The following is a 26,448-nucleotide window of genomic DNA, read 5'->3' as shown; positions in this document are numbered from 1 at the left end:
CAATGGGTGACTTGCTGCCTGTTAGCTGCTGATCCTGTGCTCTGTCTCTCGGGGCGGGGGGGAGGGTGCGGGGGGAGGGCCTGTTTCTGATGCCTGCTTCAGGCCCCACCATGGACTGAGCTCCTGATCTGGTGATACCGATGATAAAGCCCACCAGATTCCTCCTAGTGGAGTTACCCACCATTTCCCATTTCTTTCAAGTTCACCCATAACCCTTCCCTCAAAAGAATTAATGGTCCACATCTAAACATACGGAAATTTGGCCCCCTCTTCCCTTCCAGCAGGGCCCTGGTTCCTGCTCTGGGGAAAGGTGGCAAGGCTTTCTCTGCTCAGTCCTGGCTTGTCCCAGGCCCCTGTGGAACCTTTTGCATTCTGGAGGATTCCAGGTGCAGATAGCCTCACGTGTGTCCTCCCTGGGTGGGGATCACGTAGGACCCTAGGTCAGAGTTGTACGCTTGTAGGGGGCAGGCACCCCCCACTTCCCCTCTCAGAGGGCCCTTGGTAGACAGGTCCCTTTGACTGGCTTTGAAATGTACATTCTGTTTTTCTATTTTTCCTCTCCGCCATCTAAATATTTGGGTTTCCTGATGAAATATTTAGGCGGGATTGTGTACTGTGGCTGTTGTCACCTCCCATGGCCCAGTGTAATCTGGCTGCTGCAGCTTAGCCAGGCTCTTCCTGGGAGGGAGAAGCTTCCACCCCCGGCCCCCCACCGGGCCCCAGAGAAAAGCCCAGCAGGGTGCTTGATGGCCAGGCCAGTACCCAGTTGAAAGCCCCTCCCTTTGTCTCTGTAGACCTGTGCTTGACGCTGGGGCTGACAGACTTGAATCTGCACCACTTTGTGGGAAATAGCTGATTCTAACCTGGTTCCAATCCTGCCTGCACTCCTGGTACGTGCTGTGTGACCTTGGCCAGATTTCACTTCTCTGGACTCCACTTCCTTCAAGTAAATTCATCCATTCACTCAGGAAGGCTTGGAGTGCCTATTAAATTAGGCCCAGCTAGACTGTAGGAGACCTACCTGGGCAGGGACCTGTGTCCGTCCCCCACTCCCCCACCCCCCCAGTCCACAGACATGCACAGTAAGCCTGTGGGGTTTAATTGAGCACTGCTGTGCTCCCAGTGTCTCTTGGGCCTCGAGATGCCCAGTGGTGAGTCTGGCTCTGAGGGGGACACTGAGAGCCCCGTGGACCTTCCGTTTCCATGTCCAGTCGGGAGGGGCTGGGCCTCTTCAAGATCGAGGCACTTGTCTAAGTGAATTGCGCAGGCCCAGACTCTGGCCCCTGGTCTCATAGGCTGGGAATTGTGGAGAGGAAGAGGAGGGGGGGATGCCATTATCAAAATGAGCTCCCACTTTCCCCTTCAAGTCTCATGAGGTGGGGCTAAGTTGCCTAGTGGTCAGGGACAGGCTTTCCAAGTCACGGCGCCTTTGCAAGCTGTACGACCCTGAGCGCGCTGCTCCGTCGGAAGGTGGGAGCAGTGTTACCCATCTCGGTGGGACGACGATCGCAGGAGATCATAGGAGAACGTGTGCATGGAGGTCACTCACTGCGGCCGGGCCGCCAGCTCCAGGTTAACCTTTAGATTCAGTTTATTGCCATCTCGTCCTCTTTGAGGAACTTGGAACAGCTCTCCCTCTCTGGGTCTTTATCTCTGGGAACCCCCTTCCCTGCTTCCACTCCCCATCCCTTATTTTATAAACTTTTCCTAAACTCTTTTCTCCTGGGATTAACAAGGCCAATCTGTCCCACCCCGCCCCCCCCGGGGCCAGCGGGCCAGGCTCACTGTGGTTGCTGCTTTGAGGGAACTTGAGGCAGAGCAAATAGCCATCCAGTCCTTCCTTCAGCAGATCTTTGCTAAGCACATACTATGTGCCCAAACCTGTTTGAGACCTGCTGCAAAGAGAACGAGCCCCATCCCTGCCTTTTGGGGAATGCCTTTGGACCATGGACTGTGGAAACCCAAGAGGGCAAGTGGGCACACTGGGGGAGGGAAGCAGCACCCCCTGCCCCTCCCTCGTGGAGAGGGGTCGAGGCCTTCAGAGCCTGCTGAGGAGGAACAGGAGCAAGGCCGGGCTGTTCCTGACCTGATCACTCTGGCTCAGCTGGAGCCTGCACTGGGCTTTTTCTCCCCGAGGGCCCCCCTCACAGGGCAGCCCTCCAAGGGTGTCGACCCCAGGGAATGGAGCAAGAGTGTTGCACAGTGTTGCCTGCAGCACCGGAGGACCCCTGAGAAGCTTGCGGTTACCCAGGCTTTGCACCCTTCCCAGATTCCACCCAGGGCCTTGCCTTGGGTCTTGCAGACCCATTCATCTGAGGTGCTTTCCTGTGACCTCTCTGGGCCCGACTGAGGTGTGGCAGTGAAACACCATCCCATTTGCTAGGTAGGAAAACTGAGGCCTGGTGAGGGGCTGGGTGGTGACAGACTGTTTGTGGAACTAAGCTCAGGGTACAGAGGCTCTGCTTGCCCAGGTCCAGAGCCTTTCTCCACCAAGCCATTTTTTACCCTGCCTCGAATCACCTTTTTAAATGGCCTTGACATCAAAATCATGATGGGGTTTTGGAGCGCAGAGAACAAATTCTACGTACACTAAACCTGGCCTGCCTGATTTCCTAACCTGCCCAGGGCACCCCTTCCTGGGACCTTGAGTCCCAGCTTCCCCACCCTAACTAGTGAGTTTTTCTGGGACAAGAAGCGATTGAGATGGTGGTAACTGGAAGCTCTGAAAGGAGGATGTTTTTTGGGGCCATCCAGAGCCTGGAGCAGAAAGCATCTGATGCCTCCCAGGGAGTTGTCCTATCACAGGACCCTGTGCGCCAAGTGTTTGTGCCCAAGGAGCTGTTGGCTGGTTTCTCCAGAGCCCAGAGCACCCCCCCGCCTTGGAGGCTGGCAGGGGTGACTGATGGGGGAGGAGGGTCAGGCCCTGAGCACCTCTCTTGGCAGTGAATCATAAATTGTGAGGCTGGAGGGAGCCTAGTGGTTACCTAACTGGCCTCCCAGTACAGCCCTGGAGCCAAGGCCCAGTCCTTAGGAGGTTATGTAACTTTCTCCAGGTTTCTGTGCTCACCAGGGGCAGGGAAGTACAGTGAAGGAGTAATTAGAGCTAAGTGGGGCAATTAGGGAAGGTTTCTTAGAAGCAGTGTCCCCAAGAGGTAGGTTGAAAGGTGACCACCACACCTCCTAATAGCTGTCCTGGCCAGTGTCACGGCAGTCGGGGCTCTTCATAGATTCAGGTCGTGATCCCCAGCTCAGAAAACCCTCAGTGGCTTCTCCCTCAAACCAAGCCAACATTCTTGCCGTGGCCCGTGTGATTTGGACTCTGCTAGCTGCGTGGTCTCAGCCTCTTTCTGGACCCTTCCCCTTGATCTCAGTCGGCCTCCATATAGACAAAAGGCCATCTCAGGAGGGTGGAGAGACATTCTAAAATGCTGTAGACCCATCGCAAGTTTTCAGTTCTTACCAAGAACTCGAGGTGTGTGTCCGCCTATAACGTAAGCCACTCTGGGGAAGGGTGGCAGTGGGGGCAGGACCACAGTCACACCATAGGAGTAACAGTGGTCGGCACTTGGTGAGGGGAAGGGCGCCACAGGCCAGGGGAGGACCATCACCACGTCGCATCGACCCCCCAGCAATGGCAAGATAGGTGCTGTAGGGAACCTCATTTTGCAGATAAAGCATCTGAAGCAGAGAAATTAAATGACATAACCAAGTCACCCAGCTGGGCCTTCTGCATCCAGAGCTCTGCAGAGGGGCTCTCATTTAGACTGTGGTGTCCTAAATCGGTGCCAGTCCTACCCATCTTGCTAGGCTACCAGCCACTCCTTGGGGGGCTGGACTTTCTCATTGGGGCCCACTGGTTCCTCGCACCCCAAAAGCACTCCATGCCTGCTTGCTAGCCTTTGCTGAGCACTGCGTTCTGCAGCCTTGTGGGTTCTGACACCACTGTTTTCCTGACCACATTGACCATATATAGGTTTATTTGCCATTTTCAGCGTGAAAAGTTTTAAAGCAGGAAATCTTGGGTCCTGTAAGTGGGTGCCACGGTCCAGAGTCGGGGCTGTCAACTCCTTTCCTGCCCTCAGCCGCTTTCCTCCAGCATCCTTACAAACCTAACAGGCCCCGACCCTTCACTGCAGAATTTGTGGGTTGGGGGACCCAGAGACCGAGCCTCCAAGAAAGAATCAAGGAGCTGGAGGGGGGACATGCAACTGCTTGTCAGCGGTGGGGTTTCCCATCTGAGTCCCCATATTACCTGCTACGTCCTCAGCAGCTAAACCCGTACTTATGACCTGTTCCCCCATTTGGCTCCCCCAAGGAAGAGCCCCGGCAGGACTCTGGTCCACATCTTGGAAAGGAATAGTTTTTAGTCTTGCCATTCTCCTGGAGTAGAAATGCCACTCAGATCCTGCCTGGCTGGCTGATGACAGAGATCTGTGATCCTGCAGCATGCTGAGGACCCCAGGAGGGGGCCCCTCATGGCCTTGAATGTTTATTTGGGCCTGGGTGTCCCTTGTGTCTAGTGCAAGTTCCTTGGTCCTCCCACGTCTCGGGTGCAGGATGGCACCTATTCACAGACCCTCTGGAGGAGAAAGAAAAGCAGCCGCAGACCTTGCCCGTCTCTGCTGTTCAAATAAAGCTCTTGCCTCCCGGGGCGTGGAATGCATCCTGACAGTGTTAGCTTTGGAAGGCTGCCCTTCTTCCCTTCTCGGCATCCCGGCCCCCTGGAGCAGTGGGTAGAAGGGCTGCCTCTCACTGAGGGATAAGTGCTGAGTGGGCTAAGTGGAGCAAGCTAATGCCGTAGTGTCTTGTCAGCACCCCCTGGGGAGCAGGAAAAGGGAGGGTGTCCTGATTATCAGCTTTTCAACACCCAGTCTCTCCCATCCTCCAGACGCTAGCTGCAGCCCAGAGATCTACTTAGGAGTGGCCCCGTGAGGTGGGGACTAGAGGGTCCTGGGACTTGCTCAGCTGACTTACTGTGCAACTAGACCAGGTCACTGCCCCTCTCTGAATGAAGGACTTGCTCACTAAGGCCAATTAGATACTTACTGAGCACCTGCTGTACACCCAGTGCTGGCTTAAGGGTTGTGGAAATTTGGGGAAGGCTTAGACATTATCCCTGCTTTTGAGGTTGGGGTGGGGCCGTGCAGTGTATATTGAGGATTATTAAGTAGCAATGTGGCACGTTGTGGGGGCCTCAGGGGCCCCAAGGTAGAAAAGTTGCTGTAGGCTGTGGCTGTCAGGGAAGTCTCCCCGTCCTTCTCCGGAGAGGCGCCACCTCCCCTCAGAGCATGTCGCCGTAGGGGTTCTGCCTTGTCTGCACCCCTCCTCCGCTCTGCAAGGCCCTCAGTCTGTGCCCCCATCACATTGCAAACCTGGCACCGTGTGAGGAGTAATTATTAATGAACACCCTGAACCATGAGGCTGTATTTCTCTCTCCTTTGGCTTGTCTTCCACCAGCCCCCAAATCCCAGGGGCAGGACCCTCACAGCCCTCCTTTGCCTTCCAGTTAGGCCCACCTCTAGTCTGGAAAACTATCCCTTGCCCTCCCTGTGGGGGTCTTGCCTGTCCAGATTCCGCATCCACCCAGCAGGCGCCATGGGACCGCCCACACCCCTGCGATCCTCCTGTGCACACTGCCCTCTTGGGACAGGTTGGTAGGTTGCCCAGCGAAGTGTCAGCATCTCCCTGGGTGTGTGTTGCATCCAGACCCAGGGCAGGCTCTGCGGTGCTCAGGCAGGGCAATGTCAGAGTCATGGGGGGCAGTTTTGGGTCCTGCTCTAGAAGGTTCCCCTCTGCACCAAGCCTGCTGAGGCTTCAGAGTTCACAGATCTCTGTTTTGGCATGCCCTGTCTTCTTGGAATCTTCCAGGGCTGAGAGCTGCATGTGGTCAAACCCCCTGGCTTCCCTGCCTGCTCTGTGTTGGGGTCATCATGTACAAGCCTTAAAAAAATCTCCCCTTCCTGACGCTGGTCTTGTGTCTCTGGACACAGCCCTACAGCCTCTCCCCCCACTGCTCTGCGCCCAGTGTGGTCCTTCCTTCTCGCCAGGTTGGGGCTGCGTGGCCTGTGGATGGGATCCCCTCAGACAGACTGACACAGGGATGCCTGGCGCAGGGGCTCCCCAGGCCCTGGGGTGGGGGTGGTCTCCCAGTGCTTCAGTTGGTGTTCCCAAAGTGGGACTGAGCTGTAAGCCAGACTTCAAGTTAGGCAAAAACAAGACTGGGGGTGAGGGCAGCCAGGATGCCCAAATTAGCAAGTGTGGTTCTGTTCACATTGAGTCATAGAAACTCGATGTAAAAACAGAAGGCAGTTTAGTGCTCAGTTGGAGGCAGGATGATTGCTGCCTTTTTCTATCTCTGACTCCCCAGTTTTCTGAAATGCTGTTGAATTGCCTTTAAAAACAAAGAAACTGAATTTATATCATTAGCCACTTCTAGACTTGCTATTTTTAACATCTGAGGAACACCAAGCACAGAGCCAAACAGGGTTTTAACAGAACACACTCTGAAACCCGGTATCAGTCCTGTGATTGCTGAACAGCGTCTTGCTATTACTTTTAAATTTAGCTGCCGAAGTTGTGGCTTCCGGGCATCAGTGCTGTTGAATACTTGGAGGGGAAGGCTTTCAAAGATTGGGGACACCAGCTGGGCCTTTGGTCTGCAGACCAAGCTGTTGGAGACTGGACTCATGTGAGTTGGCAGTCTCCAAGAAGAGAGTGTGGTTCCCCGAGAGATGCCTGGCAGAGCCCAGGGGGAGCCCCAGCGGCTGGACCCAGTGCTGGGGTCCATGTCCCCTATAAGGGGCGGTGTCTTCCAGAGGCCCACAGACCAGTGTTATGCTGCATCCAGCTCAGGCAAGCCCCACAGGGCCACAGGGAGACCTTGCCCTGCCTTACCAATGAACAAAAAGGACAAGCCAGCAAGATTTGGGTCAGCGTGCACGTAATTCAGAATCAGGAGAGTGCTGCAGACTACAGCCTGAGGCTTGGGGTGAACCTGAGGGTCCAGGGGAAGGCACACCCTGCCTAGGAGAGAATTTGGGTAGGATCAGTATGGCAACCACAACCCACGTGCTGCTAACTAATTTAATTTTAACGTGATATCACTAAATATCGTGGCTGTTTAATTTTAAATTAAAATTTAGTTCCTCGGTCACCCTGGCCACATTTCAAAGGCTTGGTAGCCACATGGGACTGCTCAGATATAGAACATTCCATCAGCACAGAGAGTTCTCTTGGACAGCACTGGCGTGTTGATAGGAATCTGTGGAGGTTTCTAATGGCACACTGGCTTCTCTCGGTGTCTAGTCAAATTCCATTCCTGCTCTGGGGTGGGAGAGGGGAGAGCTGGCCTGGCCTGGCCGCCTCAGAGCAGCGTGCAGCATGATGTGCCAAGAACCTGCAAGGAGGTGGTTTCCCTGTCCCACCCACTGGAGACCTGCAGGCTCTTTTGAGGTGAGCACAACCGCCCTCACACCCCAGAAAATATGAGATTGCAGAGAGCTGTGGACCTCCTTGCCCTCTGAGCCACATCAGACTCAGATGAGTGTGTATTTGGTGGGAGGGTCATTCCTGTTGTCATCGGTCAGGCTCAGTTCAGTGGAGGTGGGGACCAGGCTATGGAAATTTAGTCTTTTTTTTTTTTCAAGAGAGAGAGAGAGAATAAGCAGGGGGAGGGGCAGAGGGAGAAGCAGACATCCCACTGAGCAGGGGGCCTGATGTGTGGCCCGAACCTGGGACTCGGGGATTATGACCTGAGCCGAGGGCAGGTGCTTAACCGACTGAGCCACCCAGGCGCCCCGAGTTAGTCATTTTTCATGGATCTCCAGTTGTTGCTTCAGGGTCTCAATTCCTTCTTCTGATCGCCTGCTCCACCCCTTTCCCTTCAGCCTGCCCATCTCCCATGAAGCATCAACTCTTCCCCGGTCCTTGGGAGGGAAGACTGTACTTAAGGTTCAGGTTCACCACTTGGGTGAATCTGCCGGCCACAGGGGCACATCTTCCCCTTGGGGTGAGACCTGTGAACATATCTTCCATCACAAATCTGGAAATAATGAAAGAAGGGGTGACTGATGGAACTTGTAGGGGTTTTCCAGTATCCTTCTGGGGTCCGGCTCAGGGAAAGGTGGAAGACCTGGGTGGGGAGGGCAGGCCAGGAGTAGGGACAGGCGGTTTTCAGAGCTGGGGTTAGCGTCTGACTGGGAGATGGCTCTGCTCTAGTCATTTGTGTCTTTTGAGCCTGGGTTGCCCCATCTGTGTTTGGACTTCTTGTCCTGCTTTGTGCTCAGTTGCTGGGACTTGGAGAAGGGCATGGCTCGAGCCCTAGGGCTTGTCCTGGCCTTGACATTTGTCCACTGCTTTGTTGTGGTATCTTCCACCATCGAGTAACTTCCTGTCTGCCTGCCTGTCTCTGGTGAGGACAGCGAGTCCTCCGAGGTGGGGCCTGTGTCTTGCACTTCGCTTGTTTGGCTCACAGCATCAGGGCGTGTGGCCAGTGTTCAGCAAATACCTGGCCGGTAGACCCGACTTTGAGCTGCACAGTGCATGGTCATCCATGCTTCTGGCCCCATCTTTTCCTTGGGTTAAATGAGGTTCCACATGGGGCTTGGGGCTGATGCCTGGCCAGATGTGGCCTTCGTAGGCAGGCACAACTGCCCTCTTGCCGCTCCAAAGAGGGGCACACCCCAGGGCCCCTGGGGGGAGTAAGGGGGAAGGGAACCCTGTTCCCATCTTACCATCTTGTCTCGCCACTCATCCTGGGAGGTGACAGGCTGTGTCCTGGAAGCCTACTGTTGGGTCACTTGTTTGGCCCTCAGTGGCACAGGACAGACAGCCGTCTTCAGCAGGCTTGAGGGCAAACAGACCTCCCTGGACCAGCCTCCCACGTAGAGCGTTTCGTGGGAAACTGAGTTCTGCTGGGGGACAGGATGCAGCCACATGAGGAGCGGGTTTCGCTCTCCCGCCTGACCCCTGGGTGACTTGGAAATCTGGTGCCACTTACCTTCCTGCCTTGGAGCCTTCCCTGGGGGCCACACACAATGCACCAGGAGTCTGAAAGCAAGCCTACCCCAACAACACTAGGCGTTTAGAAACTGTAAGTTTCTAAGTCAGGAGCATCTCTAGCTTTGCCTGTGCACCCGCTTCACGTCCACGTCCACCGAGCCTTTGGACCCAGAACCCTGAGAGTTGGTAGGGAGGTGGTGTTATTCCCATTTTACAAGTGAAGAAGTGGAGGTCATGACCTCTGGGGTGGGGGATAGCTGACCTTGTGCAGGCCTGAGCGCTCACTATTCCTGCACTTGGCTAAGAAGACTGAGGGCTGTCAGAGCCTGGGGTGGGGGGCTGAGGGGGTTAAGGAGACTTGAGAAATGCTTTTGCTTAAAATCACAGCCCTCATGTAGGAGCGAGCGAGCGAACCGTAGTCCTGATACGTTCTGCCTCGTGGGTTTCGTAATGGGGCTGTCTCCCAGGCACGATTCTCCTGCTATGCCATGCCGGAGAGTTTCCATTTCCTGTCACCCGGACTGTGCCTGGTCCTGGGCCCCACATCTGGGCCCGGGAGGCTTTTCCAGCCCCCACACCACTGCTCACCTCACCCAGCCTCTCTGCACGAGGAGGGCCTGGCTGTACTTTTCCATACCTTCAGCACAAAACGGCTCTGTTTCTTCACCCCGGTCACGTCCACGCCCCAGTCGGCTGGGGATGGGAGGTGGGCCGGGGGGCCGTCCGTCCCTGCCAGGCAGAGAAGGCTGAGGCGGCTGCACTGGGTCTGGCCCTGTGCTTTCATAACCTACGTGGGTAGGGGTGGCACTGGGGGGGGGGGGCACTGGTTACATATATCTGGCTCCCATTCCTAGCCCCACACCGTTTGGGGATCCTGTTCGTATCTCACCTCTGTGATCTCCAAACGGGGGCCTTGGCGGCCAGAGCCCCTGGTGCAACTGGTGTGTAAAATCCGGGGAATCTGCCCTTTAGGACAGATCTCCCCTTGCATCTGGCCCAGGGATTCTCACAGTCGCCGCCAGGCACTGTGGTCTTGACCCTTGTCTCTGATTGGGACTCCGTCTTCTGGTGGGATTTGATTTGGGCTTTGGGGGCCATGGAGGCAGAAGCTGCTTCCCACCCCCCCCCCCACCTCCCCACAGTGGGGGGTGTACCATCCACTCCAAAGTGCCCCTGCCACTTGGCCGGTAGTTTCTGGTACAATTTATTCCAGGGAGGATGGAGGCCAGCTGTTGTTCTTCTCCAGCTGGAGATTGAACCAGAGGAAATGGGCTTGGAGTGCAGCCGGAGGGATTTAGGTTAGAGTCCGACAAGAAGGAAGGATTTTGTGACAGGTGGTTGGCCCTCAGGAGGATCCCGCAGGGGGCTTTGTGCAGGGGCGGGTGGGATCATGCTCGGAGGCGGTGGGGCCAGGATCGGGTGTTGGGGGTGTGTGTGTAAGAAACAGGCAACGGGGGAGGTGGTTCCTACATAGTGGAGAAACTCAAGCTGCCTGCCCTTCATGCAGAATTCCTGCCACCCACCCCCTAAGACCCCTCTGGACCTTTTTTTTTTTTTAATTAGTGAAGGGGTTTACAGTTTAACCATCTAAGCATCTTAAACAAATTATAATAAATGGGTAAGCTTAATAATTCCTTATCATCAGAACCCCAGGCTTCAAGGGTGGGTAGTTACTTATTACCCAGAGCCACCCCACCAGCCGCAGGTGAAGCAAGAGGGAAAGGAGGAAGGAGCAGGTGGAGGGGCTGCCCTCGAGGCCCGTGGGTGCGGAGGAGTGTGCCAGTGGTCCGGTGTGTTCTGCCAGACGAGACGAGAGGTGGGTGGTGTCAGCCACAGCTCTTCTCTCAAGGGTGTGGGTGTAACCAAGAGGCAGGAGTGTGGCAGGTATCATCGAGACAGGTTTTGTACCATGGAGGCAAGAGTCCGGGGGTGCCGGTGGTGGGGAACCTTGTCCTCAGGGTCCCAGCAGGGGAGCCCAGGGAAGTGGGCAGCTGTGTCCAGAGGGACAGGTCTGGCAGCCACCAGGGCTCAAGAGAGCTTCGTGGAACAGAGCGTCCTGTCCCCCCGCTGGGGTAGCGGGAAAGCAGGTTCATGCATGGGAAGACCTGTGGCCCTCACCCTGACGTGCTTCCTGGGCTCCCACCCTTCCCCACCCACCTGCCTCCTTCCTCTAAAATCCTGGTGGTTCCAAAGTCTGCAGAGCAGCTGACTCACCAGGGCTAGGACCTCTGGGGGCTTTGGCCTTGAAGACAGGTGGGGTGGGGTGGGGTGACGCAGGGGAAAGGCAATGGGGCAGGGAAAGAGCCATCAACCCGGGCTGCCCGCACCTACCGGGACTGCCCTCCTTATCCAGTGGAGCCAGAACCCACCCTAAATACACCGGCACCGCTCCGTGTGCCCTGGAAGGGCTGGGTGTGAAAGATGTACATCTGGGACACTCAGTTACTCATTAATATTGAGTGATTACTAGTGCCAGGTTCTGTTCTAGGGGTAAGAGATGAGTGAGATCTGCCTTCCGAGCTCACAGTCATTTGGGGGAGATAAACGGGGGGCCAGATAACAGATACCTAGTAGAATGTCTGTAGCCATAAGTACCGTCCCAAGCCCTGGTCTTCCGGGTGGTGGTAGCCGGGAAGGAAGGCATCGCTGTTGACAGCTAGCCCGTCTCTCATGTCCACAGCTCCGGAGGCCCTGTCCAGCAGGTGTATACCCCCAGAGTGGAGGTGGCCTGCCCATCCCCCCTGTTCTTCGCATGTTCACTTTTCTACCTCTAGTACCTGTTTCGGGAGCACCACTTGTATGCCCAGCCGCGCATTGTTTCACGTAACCTGCACCCCAACCCGATGAAGTCTTGGCACCCTTACTTGCCAGATACGGAAAGTGAAGCTCAGAGAGGGGAGAGGACATGCCCCAGGTGACCTGCTGGTGAATGGGAGAGCCCAGATGTGAATCCAGGTGTGTCTGCTTCAAAGCCCAGGCCTTTCCTGCTCTGTCCCCGTGCTGCTCATGGAGGGTCCCACCCATGATCTTTGTGATTTTGAAGTGGATTGGCCATCCCAGTTTGTGTTGTCCAGGCCAGCGTGCAGACCTGAGCTCTGGAGGATGGGAAGCAAGCTGACAGTGTGGAGTGGAGGGGGTGAGGGGAAGGGGGTGAGGGGTGCAGCTAGGCTGATGGTGAACTAGATATCCCTCAGGTCATCAGCCCTGGATGGGGAGATGGCAAGTCAGCAGTTCCTGTGACCTCCTTTGTGGCCTGCTCCAAGGCTGTTTTTAGAAACCTTGCATGGATGGTGACTTCCCGTGTTTGCTCCTTCCACCCCGCTGCAAGGTCGGGGTAAATCCAAGAGGCATCCCGGGAGTTGGGGACAGGGAGTGTCATCATATGCTCATCCCAGATGATATCAAAAGTAGATCTGGGGCGCCTGGGTGGCTCAGATGGTTAAGCATCTGCCTTTGGCTCAGGTCATGATCCCAGGGTCCTGGGATCGAGTCCCACATCGGGCTCCCCGCTCAGCGGGGAGCCTGCTTCTCCCTCTGACCCTCTCCCCTCTCATGCTGTTTCTCTCTCGCTCACTCTCTAAAAAATAAATAAAATCTTTAAAAAAAAAAAAAGTAGATCTGCGCAGCACTTTCATAGCTCTTCACCACAAGTTACCTGTGCCTACCCGTCTACTGTCCCCTTCCCCGCTCCACTTTGGGTGGCATTTCTCAGCCCAGTCCTGGGATGGGTGGTGGATGGTCTGGTTGTTGGGTGGAAAGGGCCCTCAACTGAGAGTCAGGGGATTCTGGCTGTCTCTGCCCAGTGCTTTGTCATCACCTTGCTGTGTGACTTCTCACTAGCCCTCTCTGATCCATTTCCTCAGCTACAAAATGGGAATAGGACTATCCATTTTGCCTCCCGACTATCCATTTTGCCTTCCTTTCCTCCAGGGTCTCCGTCTTAAATGGCATTAGGGCTAGAGGATTTCTAGGTGGGAGAGGTGCCTGATGATTATGGGTTTGGGCGAGGAGGAGGGAGACACCACCTCAGCGCCCTTCCTAGCTTCCTTGTTAGAGCCATTGAGTGGGGCTCAACAGAGAGGTCTGCTGGCTTGCTTGGGAAGGACAAGCCAGGAGCTGAACATGGTGCAGGGTCCTCTTACTCCCTAGTCCCCACATCCCTGTGGGAGAGGCAGGGGACTGTTCTGCCCATCTGGCATGCTGGAGGGGTCCTGGCTGAAGTTTCCTCTGCATCTGTCAAGGCAGAGAGTTGTCAGACACTCCCAGGATTTGGATTCTGGGGGCAGGGAAGGAGCCAAGTCATGACCCCAGGCCCCAGGCCGCGGCATCCCAGATAGGGAGCAGATAGCACGGGGCCACAGTCACCCCCGGCAGGACAGTGGGTGTGAATTGGTGGGTAGAGAAGCTGAGGTGGCTAAAGAATGTCCCTCTTGTCATTAGGTGTCTTGGGACATCCCACCTGCCCTGAGTCTTTCGGAAGATGAAGCAGGAGGTGGATTTTGAGAATATGGCTGCAGAAGGTCATCTTTGTGTGTGGATGGGTGGGAGAAAATGCTTTCCTAGCCCCATGGCCAGCTCTCAGGTGGCATTGCTGTGGGACCCGAGCCACGCCAGAGAGCTCCCCTGCGCCTGCACACACAGGCATTTCCAGACTTACGCATCTGCTGAGCCCTCCAGGTGCCTGAGAACACTTGCTGACGTCCCATCCTGAGCTCAACCCCCACCAGCCCTTCACTGTTTGCTTTAGCCAAACCTGCAGCCCTCCCAGGTCAGCAAGTCCCTGGGCTCAGCTCTCATGGGAGGGGCTCCCAGCTGCTGGGGGGTTACCGTCCCAGGCAGAGAACAATGGGGGCAGGGTCACCTGCCTTGTTTGTATTGTCCCTCCTGAGTACAGACAGGGCTCCCGGGCCTGAGAAAGTCGGAAACCCAGAGATTTCTGCTGAAAACGTGCTCACCTCTGGCACAGGCTTGCCCCCATGAGCGTGAGATTGAGCAGGGCCTCTGCACTTCGCAAAGGCCCCTGAGAGATGGTCCAGGAGGACGTGTAGGGGGAGGCCAGCAGCAGACTGGAGGCCAGCCATGCTTCCAGGCCTGCTGCCCTGGAGCCGGGCTAGACTGCGGCCTCCTAACAGGGAGGAGGATTTGGGTCTAGGGCAGTGGCTTTGAAATTGGCTGTATATATTAGAGTCACCTGGGGCAGCTTTAAGCATCCTGGTTCCATGCCCCAGACCATGTCTGGCTGATTCCCTGAGGGTAGGACCCAGGCAGGAGGACTTTCCCGAGCTCCCGCCAGATGATCTCTACGTGCAGTCTGGGTGAAGCAGCAGTTTAGTGACCCCTAAATGTGCACTGAGGGTGGGGTGGTGGGCCACTTGGCCACCTTGCCTAATGAGGTTGCGTGGGTTTCTGTAGGTATGACCAACACTGCAGGGGATTGTGTTTTATACACAGCCCCACCCAAGACACCTGGGCTGTGGGAGGACAGCCTGGACCAGCACTGGCACATTACTTTAAGGACCAGAGAGGAGGGGAGGCAGTGAGTCGCCTTCTCTATCCTGTAGTGGGATCCAGGGGCCATGAGGAAAGAAGTGTGATTGAGGAGCAGGGCTCACTCCTGACATGGGCGGCCTGATTTGCTGGGGGCTCAGGAGGAACTGGAACTGGTAGCCAGTGAGCTAAGTCTTGAGAATGAGAATGTATTTTCTCGAATGTGCTGTGAATGGGGGGGCTTCGGAAGGGCTGAATTGGGCTCAGAAGTCACGGTTCTGGGCAGAGGAAAATATGACATGTACAGACAGGGGGACCCCAGCAGTCCTAGGCCAGCCTCATTTTACGAGAAGGAAGCAGGCAGAGGTCAAGTGTTCCTGGAGAATCTCAGCAAGTGACTGGCAGAGCAGAGCTGGACCTGGGTCTTCAGCCGTGCATTGCCATCCCAGCATACCTCCAACAGTTTGTCTTTCCTTCTTCTAAAAACATAATTAGTCCAGGTAGGCACTGAAGCAAAGCTGAAAGTTGCAGATAAGCAAAAAAGAAGTTAACAAAGTCCACACTACAGTAGCTGAGGTCTGGTCTCAACTGAGACGCGGTGTGGTCCAGCCCCCTTGGGTTCTGGCACCTGCCACAGACACCTGCTCCTTCCCTGGGAGTGACGGGGCCTGGTGAGCCAGGTATCAGGGTGGCACCACCTGGCCCTTGCCAGTCCCCTGCTCCTAAGGCACGCCTGCCCTCCCAGCCACACCCTGGGCCACCTGGGCTGAGGTGAGACGTCAGCGAGAATGCTCAGGACAGGGAGGTGGCAGCTTGGAGCCCCGTGGACACACCCGTCACCCTGCATGAGGCAGTGAGGGGCCACCCATCAGAACCCCCGGTGGAGCTTGTTTGCTGCCCAGGGCAGCTGCAGAGGACATCTGCCGGGGGGGCCCAGGCACCATAGTCATGTAAACTCCCTGGTGGTTCTGTTGGGCAGCCTGGACTGAGAGCCACTGCCTCGAGACCTGTGTGGTATCTCAGGTCCCTGAGCCTCAGTTTCCTCATCCGATAACAAGCCCGGGAGGCCCCCCCCCCCTCCCCACCATCCCCAGTGAGGGAAAGCTAGAGAGAGAGGGTGGAGATCAGGGAGGGTTTCATTAACAGTCTTCAATTCCCATTGGTTTTAGGAATAAGATTAACGAGTGCTCACCTTTGGGCCAAGATACTTGTGATCTGCCAGTAGTCGGAGAAAGGACTAGCCCGGCAGCTGGACAGACTCACCCCCAACACGCCCACTCCCGCTTCTCAAACTGCTCTAGGGAGTCCCCACACAGGCTCTGGGGTCCTCCTCCCCTCCTCCTTTATCTGTTCATTAGTTCAGGTGTTAAAAGATTTGAAAAACATTGTTCTAAACAAGCCCAAACTGCAAATACTTGCTTGGAAAGCACCCGAGATAGGTTTACTAACCTCTACTTCCGTCTGTCCTGTTCAGAACACCCCACCCGTGGCCCCCTGTTCTGAGGGGTTCTTTGTTAGACTAGATGGATATAGGGACAATACGGACATGCAGGGAGAGCCCAGCAGGGGCCGGGTGGTGGGTGGACATCGTGAAGCTGGAGGCAGTGGGGTGGCAAGCTGGGACTGGGGCTCAGACAGGCTCAGCCCCTCCTGGCGGGCACAGTGTCGGGGGACATAGTGTGTGGCATTGTTTCTTTCCCAGCCTGCCTGCCTTGCTTGGCTGTTCGGGAAACCGGCCAGGGTGCCTGGGAGCCTCTGGGTGGCAGAGACCAGGAGAGATGGGCCTCCTGAGGGATGAAACAGGACATCTTGGGTGGCGCTTCTGCTTCCTCCAGGGAGAGCTTTAACACACACCCACGCCCCCAGCCCCTCCGACTCCAACTGAACCCCTGTCCCCCTCTTGATGTCAGAGAAGTCACCCTGTGCCCCGAGGGAGCAGACTGATCAGACTGAGAAAGGGCAGCTTTCACTCTTAGAACTGAAAGATGGGAAAAGGTGGCAGCTGTGAGGAAGCTTGGGGATAGTGTACTATTCTCACCCAGGCCTGCCCTCCAGGTGCAGGGGAGTTAACTCCTCGCCTTTTGATGTAACCTTGGGGACGCGCGGTCTTTCCCCCCAGGTCTCAGGTCTTCGCAGGGTCTGGTCTCCTGATGGACACACGTACCATGTCATAGCACTGACTGCAGATCCATTCATTCAGTGCTGACGATGTTGCCCGGCCTACTTTTCCGTATGCTCAGGGTGGGTGTTATTCTTGGCAGATGGAGAAACTGAGGCTGATAGACTACCAGGTTATTTACCCAGAGACTTGCTGTTAGCAATTGGGAGCTCCCCTAGATTCACCACCAGGTCAGTGCCACGGAGCGGGCATGAGAGCCGTCTGCCTTCCTAGATGCAAGGCTCAGGCTGAGCTGCAGAGGGGCTTTGTAAGCATTCCCTGAGAAAGGTGTGGGCTTCTTACTAAAGTATTGCTACCAAGGGTGACTTAGATTCCTTTTTCTCTCCCTGCTCACCTGCTGCCCACAGGACAGTTTGCCCAGGGGACCACCTCCCCTTCCTGCAGAAAAGACAGTCCTTCAAGTCTCCCCAGGGACTCTCCCAGCCCCACTGCCACTCGGTCCGTTGTCTTGGCCTTGACCGAGGGGGCTTTCACCTGCCTCCCTCACTCCACCCCTTCCCCAGCCCTTTGCCCCCCTCAAAGTCTCGCTCCCTCCCACCCCGCCCTCAGTTCTACTTTGTGGCAGGTGGTTTCTGGGGCCCCTGCAGCCAGCCCTCAACCCCACCAGCCCCTACTCTTGCTGGGGTCTACCTCTGCTTCCCGCTCTCCCGCTGGATAAAGGCCTCCACCTTGTCGTTAATGAATTTAGTTAAACCCAGCTCCAGAATGATGCTGGGAAAGTGTTGAAGGAAGGACACCAGAGGATAAGTTAGTCTAGGCCAAAGAACATGCACCCATTTCAGTTAATTTCCTCACCCACGCTCACCTACTATGTGCCAGACAGTGTTCTAGGCACTGGGAATACAGCAGCAGAAAACAGATCAAAAAGCCCTGCCCTCGTGACGCTTACATTCTAGGGGAGTCTGCATTCCTGCAGACATTTCTCTCGCAGTTGCTTGGGAAATTGTGTTCTCGAGACCTGGCTCCACTCCTTATAGCTAAGAAGCACCCCCTGCATCCCTTGCACCCCCTCTCCCCATCCGTAGGTGGCACGGGGGGCTGAGAGCCAGACCACCCCAGTTCACCCCCCAGCTCCACCGCTGACTAGCTGTGTGACCTTGGGCACGCTACTTAATTAGCCTGTGTGCCTCATTGTCCTCATCTGTGATTGGGGGTAACGGCCCCCATGTTTTAGGGTTGTAAAGATTCAGCGAGCTAAGTGATTTTAGATGCTTGGGTGGTATCGGTCACTTCAGTGCTTAGAATCAGCTGCTATTCAAATATAACTATTCTAATCTATGAAATAAAGATTAATAAGCGGTTGCCCCGCCCACCTCAAGGGGGCGCCAGGAGGGCCAGGTGGGAGGAATGATAAAAGTCCTTTCTGCTTGCCAAGCACCCTGCTGGTGTATGGACCTCAGCGTGAAATGCAGCCAGGGATGGGTAAAGGCTGCCTGGCTTGCACCCCCTCCACAGCCTGTGGGTCCAGGAGAGGTTGGCATCGAGGAGGCTCCTTACGGCTGCACCCCGCATAGCAGGAAAGGGCTCTGTGGCCCATACTGGATGTCTGCCTAGGAGCTGGAGGCAAGGTGGGGAGTAGCTCCCTGGGTGCCAGTTAGCTGCCATCGCCAGCCCGGCTGCCACCCTGACTCCGGTGCCCCGTCCCCGCCCGCCCCAGGTGGATGAGGGGAGAGGCCTGACCTCAGCCCCACCTGCCCGGATCTGAAGGTGGGCTTCAGCCCTGGGACTGCCCACTCATCAGGATGAGTCTCTCCAGGAAGGGGAGGCCTGGCAGCTGCCTCTGCCCGGGAAACTCCGGATCCCCGGGGGGTGCGGAGCTGTCCGGGAACCCGTATTTCGCGGACAGTAAGAGCCCAGGAGGGTGGGGTCAGGGCAGCTGGTTGCCTGAAGCCAAGGCAAGGGCATGTTGCCTCCCTGGAGGCCTGGCCAGAAATACGGAGCTTGGGTCAGAGTGGATGGACTGGTTTTAGGGCACTGTTTTTTCAGCTGGTGTGGAGGGATGGAAGTATGCACTGGCCTCCTTCCTGTGGCCTTTGTGGGAAGGGGCGGGGGGTGGGGGGCAGGATAACCATGTCTAGTCAGGGCTCTCCAGCTTCGCTTTGAGCATTCTGACCTTAGGCTACTTACTTAACCTCTCTAAGGCTTAAATTTTCATTTGCAAAATGGAAAAAATTATGGTATCTTCCCAGCAGGATTCTGTCCTCATTGAATGCGCTGAAGGCAGTAAGGTGTTAGCACCCAGCACTTGGTGCATAGAAAGCCCTCAATAAATCACAGCTACTTGATCATGAGGGTGACCCAGGAGGGCGCTCTGTTCCTTCCCCAAACAGAGCTGGGCCTGGGCTGTGTGCAGTATCCCCTTCTCCCAACACTCTCCTGGGTTCTGTGGAAAAGGAAAATATTGTCTTGTGTGAATGTGGGAGCCAAGTTAAAGAATCCTGTGAGTGAACAGGGGCCGCCGCCTCCTGTGAGAGCTATTTCCCTAACCCTGGGGACAGGACGCCATGTCTAACAGGGTATCAGCCTGGCTCCCCCATGCCACTCTCCGTAACCCAGGGATGACCTCAGTCCTGGTCACTTTCCCCACCTGCCGAGTGACACCTGGCAGGATCGCAGGAAGAGCCAGTTAGGTGATGTGTGTATATATACCCCAGCAAGGGGTGTCCGCCATTCAGCAGCACAGAAATCCTACTTCATGCCCCAGCATTGGGATGGAACCAGGCTGATTCCCAGGCCAGCTGCTGGGTGCCCATGCGCGCAGAGGAGGCAACAGCGGGGGTTGCTGGGGGTGCCCAGGGGACAGCCGGAGCCGTGAAGGGAGGCCGGGGGAGCCCCACTGACTTACAACCAGATAGTCCGGAAACTAGCCCAGTTCTGCCATGTAACCTCTCTGAGCCTGCTTCGTGACCTGACCAGTGGGCAGAACTGCCACAGGATTGTTGTAAGGGCTGGTGGTGCTTCTGACCCTGGGGACACTGGGACCCTTCCAAGTGCCCCTCTCTGGATGACCGTGGAGAGATAACAGAGGTCCTGGGGAAAGTGCATGGGACTGTGGCCCCCGATAACCCAGGGCCGGAGGCTGAGGCTGCAGGCTGTGCCCCAAAGGGCATAGCATTGGCAGGGGGGAAGGCAGGAGACCCAGCTTGTCTACCGCAGGGCCCCCAACCGTAATGCCCTCTTTGGTTACCCTGTTTTGCCACTCTTCCGTTCGGTGTCTCCTCAGCACTTACTAACTGATTCCCAAGTCACAGATTGCCTTTGGGCAGCCGGTGTTTCTCAGCGGGGGCAGTGTCGGCTGTCTTGTGCGTCGGGGGGCATCCAGCGCCATCACCTGGCATAGGTGGGTGGGAGGACAGGGATTTCATCTCCTCGCAGTGCGTCCAAGGTGTGTGTGGCAGCGTCTCACACAGACACCCCTCCCCACTCTGCATTTCCAGACACTCCCAGAGGGGGCTGCCACCCCACTGAGCACCCCTGGGTCCAGTCACACCTTCAGCATCCCTGCTGTGCTGTGCTCTAAACACTTTCTATTACCGAAAGTGGGACACTGCCCAGAGCCGTGCATTCTCAGGTAGCTTGTTATCTAAAAACGCCACCCCGGCTCCCTCTCGGTTAGCAGATCACATGAGGGCCGATACCCAGAGTGGAGCAGAGGTCCCGTGTGTGGCCCAGCCCTCCAGAGAGAAGGTGTTCACACTGCCGGAGATATTATTTACCTTTCTAGTGTTTGCTAGTTTGTGGTCAGCTGAAACCGAAGGACTTCTCCCGTGGATCCTGGACTGGTCTTTTCTAACCCAAAGTGTATGACATGAAAATAGTAAAAGATCATCCTGTCTTGTTAGCTTGGGCCCATCTTCCCCAGGCGAGGTGATTTTGAGTTCAAACTGCCGTTGCAGTGTGTTGGCTCTCTCCCCCATCCCGGCTTGTCCCCAGCTTTGCATCCTTTGCCAATTAGACTGGTCAGCCCTCTACATATGTCTTTTCTGTGTTGTTGATTAAAATATGGAAGAGGCCAGGCCTTTAGCCTGATCGTGGAGGCCTCAGGCCAAGTTGATAAAGATCAGTACCTCTTGGTTGTTTATTTGCCTTTAAAGGGGCCCAAATTAATCCCAGCTCCACCCTGCATCTCTCTGTCTTGTCCACATGAAATATCTGCAAGCCCATCTGTTCAGCTGCCTTGCTGAAATCTAGATTTACTGCATTCCACCCAACTTCAAGGGTTTGCAACCCCTTTGGAGCGGGAGATGCACTTAGCTGAGCATGACTTGTTCTTGACGAACCTGTGCTCGTTTCTAGTGCCCACCAGTTCCTCTTCTGAATGTGCCAAACATTCTGCTATCCCCATTTAGACATCTGTGAGGGCTCTGGTTTGATTTTCTAGAATCCACCCCTTTCAGTCTGTGTGAGAAGAGGGACAGCGCTCGTGTCCCCGGGACTCCACGGGGAGGACCAGACTCAGTGCCCCAAATGCACCGTCCTCTGCTCAGTGGTGCGGCTTCCCCTTAAATGTTCCTTTTGTCTGCCAGGCTGAGCTCCCCTTCGTCTGTCACTTTGCGCTCTACCCTCTCCACCCTACAACGGGCAGCTGAGATGACAAAGGGCCAAAGGGAGCCACCATCTGTTTAACATTAAGACACGGGACCCTGCTCCTGCTCATTTTCCTGCCTCAGACATAGGTTTAATTTTTTAGAAAACCTTTCAGATGGACCCAGAGGCCCCTTGGCATCTAGACGTGCTGGTGCTCGCCCCTGGAAGTGGCCAGGCCGGCTAGAAGCCCAGCCCTCTGAGGGGAGGGCTGCAGGGAGAGCCGATTCCCTGGCCTGCAGGGAGATGTTCTGGAAATGCCGCGAGGAGGCCGGGCAGCGGGTGGTGTGGTTTGATGGCCTGTCAGATGAGCATGTCATCATGGAAAATTCTTTATGGAATCTGCAGATCCGTTTACACGGGCCTGCTGCTGCTGGGGCAAACTGCTCGTGCCTTCAGAACAGCCCCAGCCCCTCCCTTGTTTCCCACCGGACTTCAGTTGCGCCGCGGAGGGTTAGAATTGCGGGCTTTCTGTCTCCCTCTTCCATCCCTCGCCCTTCTGTCTTCCCTCAGTCCCAGGCGTCAGTTTTGTAGAGAATTGGGCTGAGTTTCCTGGTGTCTGGATTGGGTGGCCCACCCTGGGGTCCCCCTTGGGGGCAGAACTGGAACTCCTGGCTTAAATCCCGGGCCCTGCTGGGGTCCACGCCCTGCCATCTGCAGGTTGCGGTGAACGGTGGCAGGACTGAAGGATGGGGAGGGTAGAGGCCATTCTCGGCAGGTTGAAGCAGGTTTGGCACTATTAAAGTTCCTGGAATAGATAAGGCTTCTTCTAGGGCCACCAGTGGACTTCCCCAGGTGGCCTCTCACCTGCTGCCCACAGTTGCTGGGAACCCTGTGGGGACTGGACTGATCGCATGATTTTGAGTCACCCTGAAATGTACACACCACTTCTGGTGATCTGTCCTGGCCTAGACCTTGAAATTGCTTGGCCCAGGGCAGAGAGAGGGATCCAGAGAAGAGAGGGAAGGGGGAGCTTGTAGGGAAAGAGGGTAGAGTTCCAAGCACAGGGAAAAGGAAGCCAGCTGATGCAGTGCATACTCCCTCAGAAGACAGATCCAGGAGGGCACTGAGCTGGGGCGAGGGGTGGATGGGGGTCCCTCCCAGGTCTGTCCCGCAGTAGAAGACTTCTCTGTGGAGGACTGGGTAGGGCATAGGCATCCCGTGTTTCTGAATCACATGTGCCTTCTTTGAGGCAGAACTGTCTAGTACAGTGGTTCTCAAAGTGTGGTCACTGGCCCAGTAGCAGCTGCATCCTCTAGAAACTCATTAGAAATGCAAATTCTCTGACCCCTTCCCAGACCCGCTGAATCAGACTCTGGAGGTGAGGCCCAGCAGTCTGTATTTAACAAGCTCTCCGGGTGACGCTGGTGCATGCTAGTAAGTTTGAGAAGCACTGGCTCGGTGAGAGAACGGACTTTAGGGACAGAGTGCCTGAGTTTGCATTCTTACCAGCTGTGTGACCCTGGGCAAATCTCTTAACCTCTCTGATCCTCTATAAAATGTTTCATCATCTATAAACTGGAGACAGTAACTGCCACCTTGTTATTGTGATGATTCAATAAGAATGCTCATATGGAGTTGCATCCACTGCTGGCACTTCGAAGAAATCATTTCGTCACTTTGTGTCTCTTGTTCTAGGTAGTATCTGATGCTGCAGGACAGGGCGTGGCCATTACAGGGAATCAGACGTTCAACAACTGGAACTGGCCTAATGCAATGATTTTTGCCGCCACGGTCATTACTACCATTGGTAAGTCTTCAGGGACCTCAGGACACCCACGTCCATGCCCTCGCTCCACGGAACCTTGTAAGAGTCCAGCTCTGGTCCCATGGCCTTCAGTTGCATTGCGTTCTTTGAACACTTTGCTGGGGATTTAGTAAGTTCTTGGTGACTGGCCACGCTTGGGAGACTTCTCCAGGAGTGCTCACCTGGGCTCTTGGAGCGGAAACGACACAGCCCGATAGCCCGAGCCATGCAGGGGGTTGAGCAGGTTGTGCACTGCATCACCCCAGCCCATGCTTGCTCGCTGAGCTGGCAGTCTCTTTTGGTTATCTGTGGCTGCATGACCAACCACCCCAGACTTAGGGGCTTTTAAAACACAACTTACTATCTTCCGCCACCCTGTGGGCTGGCTGGATTCAGCCAGTTGGTTCTTGCCGGAGGTCAGTAATGGCGGTGGCTGTCCTGTGTCTGAGGCTGGAATCAGCCCGAAGCACTACTGGCTATAGACATCTGGGACTGCTTCTTCCATCACACGTTCGACAGTGGAGCGTGGCTGTTGGCTGAGAGCACGGCTGGGGGTGAAAACGCAGTGACTCAGGCAGCTCCCAGTATGGCAGCTGGGTCCAAGCGGGGAATCCCCAGAGTGAGCCTCCGGGCCATCCCGGAGAGAAGCAACGGGGCTTCTTAGACTTAGCCTTTCAGGCACCACTGCGCCGCACCCGCTGGCCAGGCCGGCCACGGCAGCCCAGCCTCCGATGCCGGCCCGGCCTGAGCAGCAACATACGCATACGGGAAGGGACGGGATTAAGAATGGCCATCTTTAGAGACCACCTCCCGTGGTGCCTCTGGGGTGTCTCCCCAGAGAAGGCTCTTTGTAATTTGCACCCTGGTGCCGAATAGACTAGTGGAAGGCTTGCTAATGATGAAGGCTTTGCCCAGCAGGGAGCTCCCAGTCTGATGGAGGAGACATAGCCCATGCCATCCTACTTGCTTTATAAATGATCACGACCAAAGTGTAATGAAGTGAAATTTCGTTTCTGAAGGAGTGATACTGGATCAATAGCAAGTGATCGTCAAGAACGTGGTTGTGTGGATGTGGGTGTAGGTATGGGTGCGGAGTGGAGGCAGGGACCGTGGTGAGTCTGGGTCCATCACCCCTGCTGTGGCTCTCTGTGCCTCACTCTCTTCTTCTTCCTTAGGCTATGGCAATGTGGCACCCAAGACCCCTGCCGGGCGCCTCTTCTGTGTCTTCTATGGTCTCTTTGGGGTGCCGCTCTGCCTGACGTGGATCAGTGCCCTGGGCAAGTTCTTCGGGGGACGTGCCAAGAGGCTGGGCCAGTTCCTCACCAAGAGAGGCGTGAGCCTGGTAGGTCTCCAAACCCTGGGGGCTGGGCAGTGCTGGGGGGACCCTGGCAGGTGATGGGAGGATGGGAAAGATTCAAGAATGGACAGAGGTGCTAGAGCGGGGACAGGAGGGCAGTTTCGGGGACCCCCAGCCCCTGGGTGAGGCTGGGAACGGTGCTCCTTGCCCTTTGCTGGGCGGGTGACACTCCTCCCGGGCCTGGTGCCAGCTGGCCTCCTGCCTGGCTGCCTCCCTGGCCTTCCGGGCGCCCCTGCTGAGTGTCCCCAGTCTCTGCTGTGGCTCTGATGTGGTCTCCCCACCCCCACCCCATCAGCGGCAGGCGCAGATCACGTGCACGGCCATCTTCATTGTATGGGGCGTCCTGGTCCACCTGGTGATCCCGCCCTTCGTGTTCATGGTGACCGAGGAGTGGGACTACATCGAGGGCCTCTACTACTCCTTCATCACCATCTCCACCATCGGCTTCGGCGACTTTGTGGCTGGTGAGTCCTGCCCTTCTCCCCGTGCCTCAACCTCTCCGCCTTCTCTTTCTCTGCTTCTCCACCTGCAATTCAGCTGACCTTAATGAGACCCCAGCAGGTGCTCAGTGTCCTGGGCAGCAACCCTCCCCCCACCACCAAGGGGTCTTCTTCTGTTTCCCTTTCTTTCTTGGGTCATAGCTTTTCCTGCTTCCTCTCCCTCTGTTCTCCCCTGTCTCCTAGGCCTAGGTTCACTAGGGGCTGGGGGTAGGTCCTTCCCCACCCCCTGCAGGGTTTGAGCCTGTTACCCAGAAAGCCCCGGAGCCAAGTCAGGGGCCCCCTTCCTGTCCCAGAGCTGCCGGCCTTACATCCCATCACAGGAGCGGAGGGAGCTGGTCTAGAGGTTTGGCTCACAGGCCTGAAACTTTACTCTTGCCACAGGCAGTTTAGAGACAAGAGAGGCCTTCTCCTAAGCTGCCCCACCCTCTGGGGGCCGGGACAGTCCCTCCCACTCTCCCCCTACTTAATCCAGGCAGGTGATAAAATTCTTTGGCCCCAGCCTCTCCGAGACTTGTGCCTGTGGCCTGCCCTGCATCTTGGCCCTTCATTGTCTTGACTCCTGTTTGGCTGCATTGACCCAGTGTTCCCTCAATGCCTCCTGCCCAGCCGACCCCAACCTTGGCTCCAGGGGACTCTAGTCTCCCCCACACACACCCCACCCCCACCCAGGGGCAGGTGCAGGTCACTAACCTTCTGCCTCATTGTAAGGGGAGACTCCAAATGCGAGGAGGGGCGGCTGAGTGGTGGTGGCAGGGGACAGGAAAGAGGCCCGAACACTCTCCTGACCTCGGCAGATCAAGGCCTGCTGTCTTGGGAGATAAAGTTAGACAGAGGCACAGCCCTGCCATTGTCTAAGGGACCCTGAGCGAACAAGGAGAAGCCTTTGTACTGGAGAAGTGGGGTATATTTAGCCATACTTTCTCAGCTCCAGCAAGACCTCAGACCTCTCCCTCAGTTTCCTCATCTCTAAGATTGGTTTAAAAAGAACAGCTCCTACCTAACAGGGTGGTAGAAGATCAAATGAGTGCTGAGGATAGGACCCAGCTATGTTAGCATGCGCCCTGCTTGTCATCACACCCTGCCTGTGACCAAGAGCCCCGAGCATCCCTTAGAGACACCTCTTGTCTCCAGGGGCAAACACAGCACCTGTCTTCAGGGGACCTCTAATTTTATGAGGGTGGTATAGTCCCTGCCCTGTGGGAGCCCCACTCTGGAGGAAGCCCCCTTCCCCTAGTCCCTTTTCCAGACTGCTCGCATTTGAAAGGTGGGGTGGGGGCAGGATATATAATAACGCAGATCAGTGTGCCTAGAAACGTAAAGTTAAGCTAGAAATCTCATAATGCTGGAGTGTAGGAGATCAGTCAGAGCTGTGCAGGGTGACCCGGAGGACTCCCTGGAGCAGGTGTTGGGAGCCTGGCCTCAGAGGAGGAGGATGTGGAGTGGCAGAGCCCTCTAGACCACGGGAAGGGCCAGCCTGAAGAGGACAGAAACAGGAAGTCAGGGGGCAGCCAGACCCCAGTGAAGGAGGATCAAGGCTTTCCAGAATAGTTTCTGCTGGGACCAGTGCACACAGACCTCTTGGCCCAACCACCAG

The 26,448-nt window shown here is 56.0% G+C and overlaps 1 protein-coding gene across 3 annotated transcripts in view; it reads left to right on the top strand.

Moving 5' to 3' along the window:
* KCNK5 (potassium two pore domain channel subfamily K member 5) overlaps positions 1–26,448 on the top strand; it is a 38,281-nt gene that overhangs the window by 8,838 nt on the left and 2,995 nt on the right. Inside the window, exons 2-5 of one of the 3 annotated variants that reach the window (XM_064597570.1) lie at positions 11,775–11,955; positions 22,889–23,000; positions 24,173–24,339; positions 24,650–24,818. In XM_064597570.1, the coding sequence (XP_064453640.1) occupies positions 22,967–23,000; positions 24,173–24,339; positions 24,650–24,818 (370 nt within the window). In that variant the 5' untranslated portion in view covers positions 11,775–11,955; positions 22,889–22,966. Of the gene's footprint in view, positions 1–11,680; positions 11,956–22,888; positions 23,001–24,172; positions 24,340–24,649; positions 24,819–26,448 lie in introns of all 3 variants that reach the window. The other 2 variants (XM_064597571.1, XM_045866829.3) reach the window with 2 other exon arrangements.

The sequence above is a fragment of the Mirounga angustirostris genome, unplaced genomic scaffold (assembly GCF_029215605.1).
Source record: "Mirounga angustirostris isolate CCGP_5_RB_7025 unplaced genomic scaffold, mMirAng1.0.hap1 SCAF_8, whole genome shotgun sequence".
Taxonomy (NCBI): Eukaryota; Metazoa; Chordata; class Mammalia; order Carnivora; family Phocidae; genus Mirounga; species Mirounga angustirostris.
This window is presented reverse-complemented; position numbering and strand designations above follow the sequence as displayed.